The 16,739-nt window shown below is 40.4% G+C and overlaps 1 protein-coding gene across 4 annotated transcripts in view; it reads left to right on the top strand.

The window, feature by feature from the left end:
* DOCK8 (dedicator of cytokinesis 8) overlaps positions 1 to 16,739 on the top strand; it is a 233,498-nt gene that overhangs the window by 79,962 nt on the left and 136,797 nt on the right. For all 4 annotated transcript variants that reach the window (XM_070794611.1, XM_019966033.2, XM_070794610.1 and 1 more), the window contains 2 exons: positions 9,870 to 9,993; positions 14,183 to 14,395. In XM_070794611.1, the coding sequence (XP_070650712.1) occupies positions 9,870 to 9,993; positions 14,183 to 14,395 (337 nt within the window). The remainder of the gene's footprint in view (positions 1 to 9,869; positions 9,994 to 14,182; positions 14,396 to 16,739) is intronic.

Genomic DNA, 16,739 nt, shown 5'->3' with positions numbered 1-16,739 from the left:
TCAGGGTTTGGGGATGAAAGCATGAAGACTAGGTGTATTCCATGGCTGTGGATTTGAAACCAGAGCAAACCATGCTCCCCTTCCTCATTCTAGATTTAGCATCTACTTCCCCATTTTAGCGTCTCAGAAGGTTGCAGAGCTGCCGGGTGGCAGCACGGGTAAAGCTGGCTGGAGAGGAGAGGCCAAGGGTTGGCAAGCATGTAAAGATGACTCATTTCAGAAGTGCCAGCCACAGAAGGCAGAAACCACCATGAAGTAGGTAGTGAGACTGATGGCTGAGTGCCACCAGCTACCAGAGTGCCAGCCTCATTACCCAACCCGGGCATCTGAGCCAAAGAAAGCCATGTTCCTGTTGAACCTATTTGCAGACAAGAAGAGACGGAGAAGTAGCCAAGTGGTAGAAAGACTCATTCTCATGAAAGGAACACAGTCTATTCCTTCTCCAGAGAACTGTGTTCCTTTTTTTCAAATACTGCTGCCGCTGCTGCTAGGTCACTTCAGTTGTGTCCGACTCTGTGCGACCCCCTAGACGGCAGCCCACCAGGCTCCCCTGTCCCTGGGATTCTCCAGGCAAGAACACTGGAGTGGGTTGCCATTTCCTTCTCCAATGCGTGAAAGTGAAATCGCTCAGTCGTGTCCGACTCTTAGCGACCCCATGGACTGCAGCCCATCAGGCTCCTCCATCCATGGGATTTTCCAGGCAAGAGTACTGGAGTGGGGTGCCATTGCCTTCTCCTTTTTCAAATACTACTGTTAACACATATGGGGACAATCCAAAGACTAAACATATTTTGAGAGTGTTCTCTTTAGGGATAGTGTGGTGGAGTACACAGAATCTGGACCATAGAGTCTGGGACTTGGGTCCAGATGCTGGCTCCTTATGTAATGGCTATGAGACCCTGGGCAAGTGAGCTAGTCTCTCTGAACCACAGTTTCCTCAAGTGTGAAATGCTGGAGGAAATGTTGCTCACTTTGAAAGCCTGAGTAAGGATCGGAAAACAATGCGTGTTCCTTTTCTTCTTTTTCCTCTTTCCCTTCCTATACCCTTTTCTCTTTCTTTCCTCTCTTTGTTGTACAATTTGGTGTGAAAACCACAAAAACAAGTTAGCCATCCCTGCCTCAGGATAAAGATGAGCTGAGGAGGGCCGGAATAATGAGCTGAAGGCCAGACAGGGTGAGGAGGGCACACATTTAGGAGGCCTGTCAGGCACAGAGAACCAGAACCTACGTAGTGTGAGGAGGGTGTGTGAGCCTGGGGCAGCCTGGCATGTGGTAGCAGAGCAGACGTTCTGAGTGGAATGAGGGGAGCACACACGTGGAGGAGAAGCCCAGCTTGAGGGGTCAGAGTTCGGTCAAGGATGTCCTCGTGGGGCGGGAGTGTCGCCTGGCACTAAGCGTCAGCATAGACTGGAGAGGACGTCACATCACAGGGACAACCCTGGTGCAGGGTGGCAGAGTCAGAATTTTAGGGAGGCAGCTGGATGGGGGAGGGGCTGATGTTGGCAATGGTTACATATAAGGGGAGTGATACGTATTAGGGACAGTAGGTGGCAGATTTTTCACTGCCTGAGAAGTGAGTTAAAAATATGGGAAGGAAGAAAACTACAATGGATACTGTGATGTCAGATTGAGATTGCAAGGATCAACATGAATTCCTGGCTTTCAGCCCACACATGCGTAATCACACACACATACCCTCCCTACTTAACTCTGTTCACTGAAAAGACATAGGAGGATCAATACTTCCATAGCAATAAGCACACCCAACACCAACATCTTGGCTCCTAAGAATCATTTTCCACTAAAAAGAAGCACAGTTTCTTGGAGAAATGACTGATACCAGATTTGAGGGGGAAAAAGAAGTAAGATCACCTTGGAATGTCTTGAGGTGGAAAGTAGGATGTGATCAGTGCCTGCTGGGGGCATGTGAAGAAGACGTAAGAGCAGCTGAAGGGATTCACCCTGGTCAAATTAAGGATGATTAGAGCACCAAAATAAGTAATAATAGAAATGGAGTAGGATATGTTGAATAAAATAGGAAACTATGAATCTGTAATGATACAAATAAATAAGCTGAAAGCTTGATGAGGCATGAGGCATTTACAATAATCAAACCCAAGTGGAGGGAGTTTCTAAAATATAACAGGCCTAAAATTTCAAGGTCATGAAAGTCAAGGAAACACTGAGGAACTGTTCCACAGTAAATAAGACTAAAGGCATATGATGTGCATGACTTTGGATAAGATCCTTTTGCTCTAAAAGGTATTTCACATTCGGTGAAAGCTGAATGAGGTCTGAAGATTAGGTAGTGGCGTGCTGTGATTCATGGGGTCGCAAAGAGTTGGACACAACTGAGCGACTGAAGTGAACTGAACTGAACTGAATGTGTCAATGTTAATTTCCTGAATGTGGTGGTTGCATACTAATTATGATGGATAATGCCCTTGTTTATATATGCTCAGTTTCTGGACTGTAGTCTACCAGGCTCCTCTGTCCATGGAATTTTCCATGCAAGAATACCTCTTCTTGCCATGGCAAGGTGGCAAGAATACCTATTCATGGCAAGGTAGGAAGAATACTGGAGCAGGTTGGATACTGGATCCTCTAGGGGAATCTTCCCAATCCAGGGATGGAACCTGAGTCTCTTGAGTCTCCTGCATCTCCTGTATTGGTCAGCGGACTCTATCATCAGTGCCACCTGGGAAGCCCCTGTTTGTAGAAATGACACACTAAAGTATTCAGGGGTAATGGAGAATTAGGTCAACTACTTACTCTCAAATGGATTGGGAGAGGGAAAAGGCTTTTCTAGTATATTTTCAATTTTTCTATAAATTCGAAATTGTTTCAAAACTAAAGGAAATTAATATATGTTGGGTGCCTGGCATTGTAATAAAGATCGTTAGTATGTCCCCTTTGCCATCTTGTGCATTTATTTCACAGCTGCTTTGAGTATATAGGAGCTGTTGTGCCCAAAGAAATTTGAGCAATTCACTCTGCCTCTCAGCCCCTAACCTCCCACTTTGGGTTGGTTGGTAATAAGCAGTGCCCGACTGGCACAACAGCACTGGTACAAGGGGTATCATAGTCCCATTTCTTGCCTCAAAGTGGGATAGTAGGACAACTTTGCAATGTGAACATTCCAGAGTACCCTGTGTATAATGCCAAGAATTTATCTGAGCCTGCTTCCTTAGTTGACTCCTGTAAGAGTTCCCCATCTCCCTTATAGGGTTTTCTTTTCCAAAAGTGCACACTCTCAAAAATCACATGCACTTGAGTCCTTGTCTCAGGATCAGTTTCTAAGGGATCTCAACAGACAATCACTAGTCTAAGACAATCTCTAAGACAATCACTAGTCCAAGAAATGATAGCTGTATTAGCATCAATGATAATACCATTAGATGCAATACCAGTGCACATACTATAGTTCTAAATACCCTTAATTTGTGGATATGTTGAATTTAAAATCTCCTAAAGCTAGTGGAGGTGATGGAATTGCAGTTGAGCTATTTCAAATCCTGAAAGATGATGCTGTGAAAGTGCTGCACTCAATATGCCAGCAAATTTGTAACACTCAGCAGTGGCCACAGGAATGGAAAAGGTCCATTTTCATTCCAATCCCAAAGAAAGGCAATGCCAAAGAATGCTCAAACTACCACACAATTGCACTCATCTCACATGCTAGTAAAGTAATGCTCAAAATTCTCCAAGCCAGGCTTCAGCAATACATGAACCGTGAACTTCCTGATGTTCAAGTTGCTTTTAGAAAAGGCAGAGGAACCAAAGATCAAATTGCCAACATGTGCTGGATCATGGAAAAAGCAAGAGAGTTCCAGAAAAACATCTATTTCTGCTTTATTGACTATGCCAAAGCTTTTGATGTGTGAATCACAATAAACTGGAAAATTCTTCAAGAGATGGGAATACCAGACCACCTGACCTGTCTATTGAGAAATCTGTATGCAGGTCAGAAAGCAACAATTAGAACTGGACATGGAACAACAGACTGGTTCCAAATAGGAAAAGGAGTACGTCAAGGATGTATATTGTCACCCTGCTTATTTAACTTCTATGCAGAGTACATCATGAGAAATGCTGGACTGGAAGAAACACAAGCTGGAATCAAGATTGTCGGGAGAAATATCAATAACCTCAGATATGCAGATGACACCACCCTTATGGCAGAAAGTGAAGAGGAACCAAAAAGCCTCTTGATGAAAGTGAAAGTGTAGAGTGAAAAGTTGGCTTAAAGCTCAACATTCAGAAAATGAAGATCACGGCATCCGGTCCCATGACTTCATGGGAAATAGATGGGGAAACAGTGTCAGACTTTATTTTTCTGGGCTCCAAAATCACTGCAGATGGTGACTGCAGCCATAAAATTAAAAGACACTTACTCCTTGGAAGGAAAGTTATGACCAACCTAGATAGCATATTCAAAAGCAGAGACATTACTTTGCCAACAAAGGTTCGTCTAGTCAAGGCTATGGTTTTTCCTGTGGTCATGTATGGATGTGAGAGTTGGACTGTGAAGAAGGCTGAGTGCCGAAGAACTGATGCTTTTGAACTTGGTGTTGGAGAAGACTCTTGAGAGTCCCTTGGACTGCAAGGAGATCCAGCCAGTCCATTCTGAAGGAGATTAGCCCTGGATTTCTTTGGAGGGAATGATGCTTAAGCTGAAGCTCCAGTACTTTGGCCACCTCATGCAAAGAGTTGACTCATTGGAAAAGACTCTGATGCTGGGAGGGATTGGGGGCAGGAGGAGAAGGGGATGACAGAGGATGAGATGGCTGAATGGCATCACTGACTCGATGGACATGAGTCTCAGTGAACTCCGGGAGTTGGTGATGGACAGGGAGGCCTGGCGTGCTGCGATTCATGGGGTTGTGAAGAGTCGGACACGACTGAGCAACTGAACTGAACTGAACTGAACATCCCTATTTCTGCTGAACTATGTTATTTCTATATGGGACATTTACTTTCTTACCAAAACTGAAAGTAGAACTCTGAAAAGCATTCACTTTAGGATTCCACTACTAGAATTCTCCCCCTAAACAAACACCTGCATGCAGCTGTTTTCCTGGTTAAACTTGTTCCATTTCACCCCCTCCAGGAAGTCTTTGTGGATTTCCTTCCCCAGGTGTGTTGCTAAAACTTATGATTTAAATTGGAATTGGAAATTCCAGTTTTCTGATGTGTTAGTAGCAGTGGCTCTCAATGAGGGTAGTTAAGGTTTCTGTTTTTTATCATCTCAATGACTGGGGTGGACTACTGCGTTTCACACCCTGAAGTGCACTGGACATCACACACAATGAAGGATTGTCCCAAATTCAGCATCCAACACAACGATCACATGTCTTTCTGGACTTTCAGGCCCGTGGAAGTCCAGTCTGTAAATATCTGAGCTGAGCCTGCATGCCTTCTTACAAATACTTTTGAACTGAATTTTCCAAGGAAACAGCTTTCATGTAAACATAGGGGAAATTAAGCTTCATGCTGGTTAGAGCTCTACAAGAGTTTCCCCCCATTTTAGAAAATCACATTACTGCCAGCAATGCTGCTTGGTGGCGTTTGAGTCACCCGTGCAGCATGTCTGTATTGGTTTTGCAGGTGTTCTGTTGACAACAATTCTTGCCACAGGTGCAAACAGCTATTTCATTATATTCTCTGGTGCACTCATGTCCAAGCATTTGCATATTTACACACATGCTGTTTTATGCATTATGTTTCTTTTATTTCTCAGTAAATAACAGCTGGGACATTTTTATTGACTTATAAAAATAAAAGTTGAGTTATAAAGATGGCATTATTAAATATTTGTTATAGAGAAAGACGACAGTGAGTCTGAGAGATTTGAAAACCCTTGTGTGAGAGGAGTATGATGTGACTATTTGCTTGTTAGAGTTTCATTTGTTCTCCCATTCAACAAAGGTTTAGAAAATACCTCCTGAGGAATACCCAGCAATCCTAGCTCAAAGGAATCTATGTCTTTGGTGAAGTTATAGTCTAGTGAGGAAGAGCACATATTTAGCAGGGGAGGTAAAAATTTAGACAAGTAATTAGACTGTAATATAGAGCATGATGTAAGCTTGTACGAGAAGTACAAGCAACATGCTTTGAAAATTCACAGAAGGAAGCATTTAGTTCTGGCCAGGTCAGGGAAGGCGGGTGCAAGGGCTGGCCTGTGGATTGGGCTTTCATGGGAGTGGATTTGTGGGGATGGGGAATCTGCGCATAACAGGTCAAGAGTGGCTCAGTGATTTCCACAGCTGGATTGCTGTTTGTAACTGTAGAGGCTGATGAGCCTGGATGGCTTTCCATACTTTTAGAAAGCAAATAGCTAAGCACCTTGACAGCCAGCATAAGAAATGCATGTCATAATAAGCAATTATTGATCAGGGAGACATTTTTATGGTGTTTTGGGAGTAACTGAATTATATGCACTGATGTGTTTGAATTATAATTGTTTACCAGTTCACTGGGAGTAAAATATGGAGTAATAAAACAGATGATACCCCATTCCTTGATATCCCAGCTCTCCTTGAGCATGACCTTCCTTCAGAATTACCTTAATCACCCAGGATGAAAGACAAAGTCTAAGGGCTTTTATGATGCTGCTCATAACACTCATCAAATGTTTCACTATGGATAATAGACCAAGAATAAATAGCATGTAAACAAGTTTAATTACTTGAGAGCTCCACTCTCCACCAAGACACCAAACACATTCTTAAGTTATTCTCTCTTTAGTTCATTAAAGAAAATTACAGAGGAAATAATGATTAAAATGTTTACTGTGACCCAAAGGATGGCAGTAAACAGCAATCCATACAAAATTATCAAAATATATGGGAATAAGATGAGATAAGCATGCAGCCATGGCACTGTCTATTCATTAGATTTATTGATCATTTTCAAAAATCATGAAGAGAAAAAGCATGATTTTTAGAGTGGATACAGTAAACTTTGTGCTATAGACAGTATAAAGGTAGAATGAAATTATCAAAGGCATAATTCCAGTCTAAGTAACACAGACAAACATTTCAAGTAGGAAAATATATTTCTCTCAAAAGGAAAGCATGAATTTTGTGCTTCTGTGCAATTTCATCTTTCCCTAATACATTAAAAATCTAGAAGTTTCCCCTATCCTTCATGAACACACTATTTGTCTGATTTAAAAGTCTCAATTATAGAACCTGAGTGGCAAATGTCCTATAGCATTATGAGAGTGGGAAGGAACACAAATGGCCATTACTCCACTCCCCTGCCCCCTAAGTGGGATTCAAAGCCATTATCATAGATAGCAAGGACATAAAAGACTATCCCTAGATATTACAGAGAAATGTAATATCAGCAAGGAGATAATTGAGGAATAAAAGAGCAACTAAATCAGTGTTTGACTATATGGTTATGGATAACAAAGGCATGTCCATAGAAAACTAAGTGATCAGTGTTTGACTGTGTGGTTATGGATAACAAAGGCATGTCCATAGAAAACTAAGTGGCTTCATTAAGTATGGTCCTCCAGAGAAAAGTTGTTTTTTTCCCTGTGATGCCTTAAAACATGAGATAATTTTGGGTTCATTCCTCTGACATACTGATATAAGTGCTTTTTCTGAAGTCCTCAGAATGAAAGGAATATTTTGGATTGGTTGAATTGGAACTAGAATAGCCCTAAAATACAATTCTTAAGCTTTTTCAAATCTTATCTTTATTCCATGAATATATGCATTGTAGTGCCTATCCTGTAAAATGTACCATGGACCATTGTGTTAAAGGAAATCTTCAACAACACCGAGTTGTACCCTTTTTTCCCTTTGCTTATAATATCTTATTTATTGGTCTAGTTTAGATTCTTTGTCAGTTGACAGGGACAATTGAATGATGTTCTCTAATACCATTTAATAAACATCAAGTAGTTGCAGATATTTATTGAATTATTGCCATAAGCCAAGAAATTTTCTATTTTACATATGTGAATGTATTTATTGCATGCAATAGAACTGATGAAATAGGTATTAGTTTAATTCCTATTATTCTGATAACAAAATTGAGACACACAAAAATAGAGTAATTTAGCCTAGGTCATAGAGCTTGTAAACTGTGGAGCCAGAACTTGAATCCATTTACTCCTGCTCAACAAAACCCATCATTCTGTAAAGCAATATAATAAACCATAGCAAAATATCAGACCTTATGTTTAATGAGTATTAAGTGTAAATAGTATCCTAATCAATGTTAGGCATAATCCTAAATTTCTGTCCATTGATTTTGAGGTACTTGTAATTCATGCTTTTTAGATTACAGTTCTGTGAGTTTTGACAGATGCATACAGTTGTTAACCACTATTACAATCAAGACACAGAACAGTACCAGTACCCGCCCCCCTAAATTGCCCCAGGCCTCTTGCGGTCACTGTCTTAACCCCCAGACTCTGGCAGCCACTGATCTCTTTTCTGTCTCTATAACTTTTCCTCTTCCAGAATGTCATGTAAATGGAATCACGCAGTTATCTTTTTATTTTTTTCCTGACTCCTTTCGCTTAGCATTGAATACTTGCTCTGTGCCCCTGTGCATAACCCAACATTTCACCCCTCCCAGAGAGTTATAAACTGTATTTGGATTATTGCTAGTAGCTCTCTTACATTTCCTGCTTTGTCTGTCTTCTGTTTGATCTGTGTAATAAATCCTAACCTCGTTTTACATCCCTTTACCAGCTTCCTCAATGGTTTTCTAACAGTGTGGGAAATCAAACAAGACGGGTGCATGTTTGTGTGGTTGAGTTTGCAGCATGTTTTCCAAGAAGGCTTTGAGTCATAAAAATAGGGAATGCACATGTTGGTTTCTATAGTTATTATTTGACAACTTATATCTGTTGCTCTTTTTGTAATGGTCTAACTTCTTGACACTCCAATGACAGTGCTAGACATTACATTAAACCCTTTCCATAGCAACACATTTTTAAAAAAATTGAAGTGTAGTTGATTTACAGTAGTGTGTTAGCTTCAAGTGTATAGAAAAATAATTCAGTTATATATGTATATCTATTTATATATGTATGTTTCAGAATATTTTTAATTATAGGTGATTATAAAATATTAAGTACAATTTCCTGTGCTATACAGTAAATCCTTGTTGCTTATCTATTTTATATGTAATAGTTTGTTAACCCCATACTCCTAACTTATTCCTTCCCCCTTTCCCCTTTTTAGTAACTATGTTTTTCTATGCCTGTGAATCTGTTTTTGTTTTGTATATAGATTGATTTGTATTATATTTTACATTCCATATATGTTATATCATATAATATTAGCAACACTTATTAAAACAACTTTAATGACATGCATGGAGTAGCAATTGAGGATGGTAGCAAAGATTTTCGGTACATAGATCATTTAATTCTATTTTTGTTAACCATGTCCTGCCCTTTTTATTCTTTACTAAGAACATTGATTTGAAGATTAAATGTTTTCCTCTATTTTTATCTTCAAATGACCTTTATTCCCTGCTTCTGCACTTTGCTAGATTTATTCCAGCCTCTTCCACTGGGGTCATAGTTCAGCTTCAGCTTGGAGCCAAATGCCCCACAGCTGAAATGACCACACCTCTGAAGTGGCATTTTCCCAGGCCACTCCTGCCTTTAATAGTGAGCCAGTGAGGAGGCAAGTTTGTATCTCTTTACAACAGAGCCTTGTGTTAGTCCTGGTACACAATTAGATGTGAAGAATTACAATTGGTCCTCTCTTTGCAAGATCTTTCAGAAGCATGATGGGTCTGCACTTAAGCCATTACTTTTATTTTTAGACTAATGATTTTGCCTCTCTCTCTCCCTCTCCCTCCTTCTGTCTCTTATTTAATAACAACAATGAAAGGAACCAAGGAAGCTCAGAGGTTTGCAGCTTTAAAAAGACTGGATCCCGAAAAGATTTTCACAAGACGCTTCAGAAACAGACGTTTGAGTCAGAAACCTTGGAGTGCAGTGAACCCAGCGCTCAGGTATTTCCTATCAACAAACACGGTTGCCAGGTTACTGGACTGTTCTGCCATGGCATGCTGTTGATTTTTTAAAAAAGTAATAAAAAGGCTATACTCATAGAATATTAGAATAGAAGGAGCTCTACCATTTAGTCAGTGATATTTTTTTCACATTTGTTTGTAGCTATATAAATGGGTGTTCAAATAAAAGTAGATAAAAGTGGAGGGGCTCTAACTTGAGGGGGGGATTTGGGCCCATCCCTGTAATGATTCTGGCAGATACTCAGGGGTGCCCCCATGCCTCAGGCAGCCTGCAGTGTGATTGAAAGCTCCACCCTGAGGCAGACTGCCTGGCTCTCTGTGATTCTACCACATACCTACTCTAACCTCAGACAGGATAACTCAGCTCTCTGGTCTTCAATTTCTTCCCCTGGAAAACGAGGATGATAAAAGTACACAACTGGTGAAGTTGTTTGAGTATTAAATGAGTTAATATGTGTGAAGCATTTAAGACAGTGCCAGCTCACACTGTGTGTCCAATGAATGCAGTTATTATTATTATTACCATTACAAAGTAGTTACAATTTAAAAGTCAGTACTCTATACACCTGTTTTCATAGCAGCATTATTCACAGTGGCCAAAAGGTGGAAACAACCAAGTGTCCATGGACAAATGAAGAGATCAACTAAATGCGGCATATCCATACAGTGGAGCACTGCGTGTGTGTGCTAAGTGGCTTCAGTCATGTTCGACGCTTTGTGACCCTATGGACCGTAGCCCACCAGGCTCCTCTGTCCATGGGATTTTCCAGGCAAGAACAGTGGAGTGGGTGCCATGCCCTCCTCCAGGAGATCTTCCTGATCCAGGGATTGAACCCCCATTACTTAGGTCTCCTGCATTGGCAGGCGAGTTCTTTACTCCTAGCAGCACTTGGGAAGTCACAGTGGAGTAGTTATTCAGCCTTAAAAAGGGGGGAAGTTCTGACACATATTCTGTGACATGGATGAACTTTGAAGACGTTACACTGAGTGAAATAAGCCAGTTACAAAAGAATCAATACTGTATGATTCCATTTATATGAGGTACCTGGACTAATCAGATTCATAGATGTATAAAGTTAAAATGGTAGTTGCCAGAGGCTGTGGAGAGGTAGGAATAAGGAGTTCTTATTTAATGGGTATAGAGTTTCTGTTTTACAAAACGAAGAGTTCTGGAGACTGGTTGCACAACAATATAAATGCACTTAACATTACTGAGCTGTACACTAAAAAAATGATGAAATTTTCATATTACATGTATACTTACCACAATTTACAAAAGATTTTAAAAGCCAGTGCTCTGGTCCAGTCTGTCCATTTTATAGGTTAAAAAAAATAAAGCATAGAGGAAAGAAATGTGTCCAAGTTTGCACAGGACTTCTAAACCAGTTTTCAGCTTTCAGGTGCCCGCATAACACAAGCATCTCACCATGCTGAATATGACTAGAGGTTTTAGATAATACCTATTTCAAACTACAGCCAGGCTGACTACTTATCTCTGCAGCAAAATCAGGCATCAATTCTAGAGCTGAATCTGATGGGCTTACTGAAACGTGGAATATCTTTATGCCATCCTCTATGGGAAATTTCAGGGGGTTTTCATTGGTAATTTTGACTGAATTCTGCTTTCATCATGCAGATGACCAACTAAATTGTTCCCTTGTTTCAGTCAGACAGAAACCACACTAGATATTTCCTCTGAAGAAATTTTACATAGGAAATTAGTCGAATGTATTTTTGAGGACTGAGAGAACCAAAAAGAAAAATTGAAGTCTTACAGAAATTGTAACTGCAAGAAACAGCACACCTCTCTAGGGCTGGGGTCTGTGGCAGTGAGTCTCAAACCTGAGTGTCATTGGAATCCCCCTGAAGGGCTTGTTTGAACACAGATTGCCGGCCACACTCCAGGGTTTCTGTTTCACCGCAGCTGGAGCGGGGACTTGAGAATTTGCATTTCTCATGAGCATTCCCTAGGAAATGCTGATACTGCTGGTCCCAGGACTGTGTTTGAGAACCATGGGTCTAGTGGGAGGAGCTTGGAGTTATCAGAACCTGCAAGCTCAGAAGAGAGGCCTCAGAGCTGGCACTCAAATACCTGAGGAGGGGGCATAGCCTAGCCAGTGGTGTCATCAGAGGAAAGACCTCACAAGGGCTGAGAGTCTGGACTCAGACCTCCTGGGAGAAAGAATTGCCCAGTTGATGCTGGTACCTCCAAGGAAGGTAAGATGAGGGTTTTTCTGGAAGTGCTGGAAGAAACAGAAAACTAGAAGCAACTGCCACAACCAAGATGAGACCTGCAGGCAGAGAGGAAGCAGCCAGTCCCTTCTCCCTCCCCCAGCCATGCAGAACCTAAAGGGGGAAGTAGCAAAGCAGAAACAGGATTTGCTAAATGCAGACCCAGCATCACAGAGCAGAGTATAAAGGGTGGCTTCAAAAGGTGAGGAGCAGCACACCCATTCCTCACTCCTCCAGCACACCAAGTCATTGGCTGGGTTTCAGAGGCAGGTTGTACAAAAGTGTGTGTTTTTAAGTATTAAACTAATACTCGTCATGGAGAGATGGTCAGACAGGCAGCATCTTCCCCTTTCAGTCATTCTTAGGAGCCTTTTTAAGTGGAATTGTGAAGTCAAATGCCTGAATTTACATAATTTATATATATATATATACACACACACACACACATATATATATATGATATGACTCCATAGTACAAATATATTTCATAAAAATTTGATTGTATAATATTATTTAACTTCTTTTTTCTTATTAACAAGGAAATATACTATGATCATCTTTCTCTTCTAATGACAGCATGTTCTTCTTTTTGTTTAAAGGCTGAATAACATTCTATTGTATGAAAGTTCCAAAATCTCTTAATCTCAAAACTTTCTTTTTTGGGGGGATGCTTAGGTTGTTTTTATTATTTTGTTACTACAAGCAGTGTTCCAGAGATACTCTTGTCCTCACACCTTTGCTTACTTGTCCAGTTGTGGCCTTTAAATAAATTCTGGAGACAGATATAGATGTTGGTCCTTTTAAAGAGTCTTGGGTAACCCAATTAATTTTCCCAAGAATCTTATAAATTCTAAGATGAACAAAATTTTTAATAACTTAAATATTAATATTGGTTAATATTGTGTGTGAATGTGATTGTTAACACAGTCAGTTTACATAAAATTTATGACCTAGGAGAGTAGGACTTTTATGAGGTAGACAGATATCACCAAAAAAATTTTTTTAATAATTTTGTTTTTGTTTATTTTTTCCTGTACCAGGTCTTCATTGCTGCTCAGGACCAAAACTGTTTTACAGAGTTATTGCACAGTCCATTTAATAATACTTTGAAAATAACATTTTACCATATATTTTACAGATATTTGTAATAGATCTATCTATGTTCTTACAACATATTATTGCTTTTGGTTTTATATTTTTTGCCAGGTCTCGAGTTAGGCATCCAGTTTGCAATTTCCAAGACATTTCTAATGGAATAAAGCATCCTCTTTTTGACTGAAATTTTTTCAAGCATGCTGCAGCTGAGTGAATACTGCTGAAATAGCAAGTGTTTTTTTTCCACCTCTGGTACTTATTCCTGTAACTGTTACTAAAGTCCTGTAGGAAAGTGTTCCCATGCCCACATTTCTGTCTTTGGAAACATGCTTTCGAGTTTATATAAAGTTTAATTTGGAACGCTCCTCACAGATCATCTTATTTTCCAGTTTTGAAAGCCAAGTTCTGGAGTTGAGATTAGCATGAAGTCTCTTTATTCCCCAGTCCAGTCTCTCCCCACCCCCCCACTTTTTTTTAACACCTTATTCCAGTTCTGTTCTGCTTAAGCACGAGACATGTGTATGGTTCATAGGAGGCTTGGCTCCCAATCTCCAGAAAAGAACACCCCCTCAAACTAATAGCACTACAGAATTATTGTCAAACTTTTCCTCAAGAATGGGTGTATCTACATCTGATGAGTTAATCACCTGCTTCCAGGCAGGAGAGAGACATCTAAATTTAGGATATTCAGTCCAGGAAGCTATGATGTGATTCTTGTCAGAGACTCCTTGAGGCCTGATTCTGCAGTCCCCCGTTGGAGCCATCTTGAGACATCCCAAACCCTTAAGTTCTCATTTGAAGCCCATGATCTCTCTCATGAAGCCATGTCTTTTTCTTACAGGCAGGTCCCCGCCACCTGAGCGTGCTGTGTGATGTCTCTGGGAAAGGTCCCAACACTGCCTGTGACTTCGACCTCCGCAGCCTGCAGCCTGACCCGAGGCTGGAAAACCTTGTACAACAAGTGAGCGCTGAGGACTTCGAGAAGCAGAATGAGGAGGCCCGGAGGACCAATCGGCAGGCCGAGCTCTTTGCCCTTTATCCATCAGTGGATGAGGTGGGTATGACTGTCTCCACACTGGAGAATTTCAGTGAAGACACAGAGAGCCTCCCAGGAAAATACTATTGCTTGTCATTATTGTATAGCAATGTCGGGATGCTTAATTGTGTGATTTCTGGGCTGTGTATTTCAGGAAGGCAAGCCTGTGTAACAACAGAGCAAATTACTCTCAGTCATACCCTCGTGGATCAGTGGTAAAAATCTACCTGCAATTCAGGAGGCTCAGGTTTGATCTGTGAGTCAGGAAGATCCCCTGGAGGAGGGCATGGCAATCCACTCCAATATTCTTGCCTGGAGAATCCAATGGACAGAGGAACCTGGTGGGCTACAGTCCTTGGGGTCGCAAAGAGTCAGATACAACTTAGCAACTGAGCACACACCCTACCAAGTCTGGTGGCTTACTTACTAGTGTCCTGAGTTTGCTTTAGCTTTATTTTTTTCTCATCCATATTTTCCAACTACCTTGGTTTTATCATCTATTTATTTTTTTTGCAGTGGCCTCAAATCCTCATTTTTCATTGTCAGAAGGGCTCAAATCCTCTTCTGAATGAGGAAGAATAGATATGAATAATATGGACAGTGTTATCATCCCCATCCTTCATATTGCAAAGTAAGAATCAGAGAGGTTAAATAACTTGTTCATGATTCAGCAGGCAGATTGAATTATAGAAGGGGATCACAACACATTAACTCCAAGTTTTATGTTTAACTGTTTATCTATATATGACTATACCTAATGTAAATCCAAAGATGACATAAACAGTCACATCTTGTAACTCTCGGTTTCCACCTATAGATTTAGAACTTTTTACCAAATTTGTCAAGAAATATTATATCTGACTGATACGACCTTCACATTCCTCTTCCTCCCAGTTCCCTGATGGAGGTGCCAATAGGTAATAATGACCCAGAATGGATACCAGAAGAGAAGAAACAGTTAAGGGGTGAGGAGGAGACTTACAGTGAGACATCAGCTCATTAAAATCTCTTTCACTAGATTAAATGGGAGGATATCCAGGCTTGATTACAAGGATGAATCATAGACCATTTTGAAGGAATTGTGTTTTATGGTCTCTAAACGGTGCAGAAACTCAGTTGAGACTAAAAGTTATGATCTAGCAGACATCCTAATGCGGCCTGCTTTACTAACGAGAGGACTTTGTGATTAGTGTATAGGATATTTGGAAATTGGAAAGTCTAAAATACTTGACAGCTTCTATACTGGCCCTTGAATGTGCTGAAGTTATACACACAAAAATTACATTTGCTCTTATAACTTGTACTTTCTCCAAAGAAAGTCCTGTAGAAAAAAGGGATAACTTTCTTACCTACTATGAAATGACTACAAATGCTGATTTTTTTTTGGACAACACATTCATGAAATTATTTTATATTATTATTACTTTATGTCCTTGTGAAGAAAATTAGAAGAGAGGTGAACTATTATATCCAAATTACAACTGAGTATACAGGGGAGGCAAAACTAGAATTCAACCACCAAGCTTCTATGAGGCGAGTTCTTTCCCTGATTCACTCTGATTCTGTAAAAGGCATATGCTGGTCCCTAAGAGAGGTACGCTATTCTCCAGATCATAGGGGAGTTTGCACTAGGACTCCTCTGGGTTGCAAGTGATAGAACCCAACTAAAAACAACTAAATTTTTTTTTAAAGTGGAGACTTATTGGCTTGTAATGAAATCTCAAGCAGGGAGATGTGGAGTTGGCCTCAGGTTCCACTGGGTCTGCTGACAGAAGAACCTCATCTCTCATATTATCCCTTTCTCTCTTGTGATCCTCTCTCTTTCTCACTGTAAGTATCTCTCTGTTTTCTCCCAGGAAGAGGAAAACAAGAGGTGTCCATGACTTCTGCTTCATTGACAATTCATTTTTATATCAGATAACTGTAAAAGTGCAAGAAATTCACATAGTTTAGAGGAGACTTGGGAAACATATGAACATATAGACCTTGTTTGGAACCTGAATTAAGAAACTAACTATAAAAAAAAAAAACAGACAGTTGGGGAAGTTTGGAGCTGACTACATATTTCATTAAAATAGGAAATTATTTTTAAAAATTAATAGTAGCATTATAGTATATGTTTTTAAAAGTCCTTATCTTTTAGAGGTCTCTACTGAAGTGCTCACTGATGAAATTATATGTTCTCTGTGGCCTTGTTCTGAGCTATCCAACACTGAGTGGGGGAGTAGTAAGTGAGAGTACATGCTGTGTGCTATGTTAAGCTGTTTCAGTCCTGTCCGACTCTTTGAGACCCCATGGACTGTAGTAGCTCACCAGGCTCCTCTGTCCGTGGGATTCTCCAGGCAAGAACACTGGAGAACCT

Source organism: Bos indicus, chromosome 8, assembly GCF_029378745.1.
Source record: "Bos indicus isolate NIAB-ARS_2022 breed Sahiwal x Tharparkar chromosome 8, NIAB-ARS_B.indTharparkar_mat_pri_1.0, whole genome shotgun sequence".
Lineage (NCBI taxonomy): Eukaryota > Metazoa > Chordata > Mammalia > Artiodactyla > Bovidae > Bos > Bos indicus.
The sequence above is the reverse complement of the archived record's forward strand: the minus strand, read 5'-3'. Positions and strand labels throughout refer to the sequence as shown.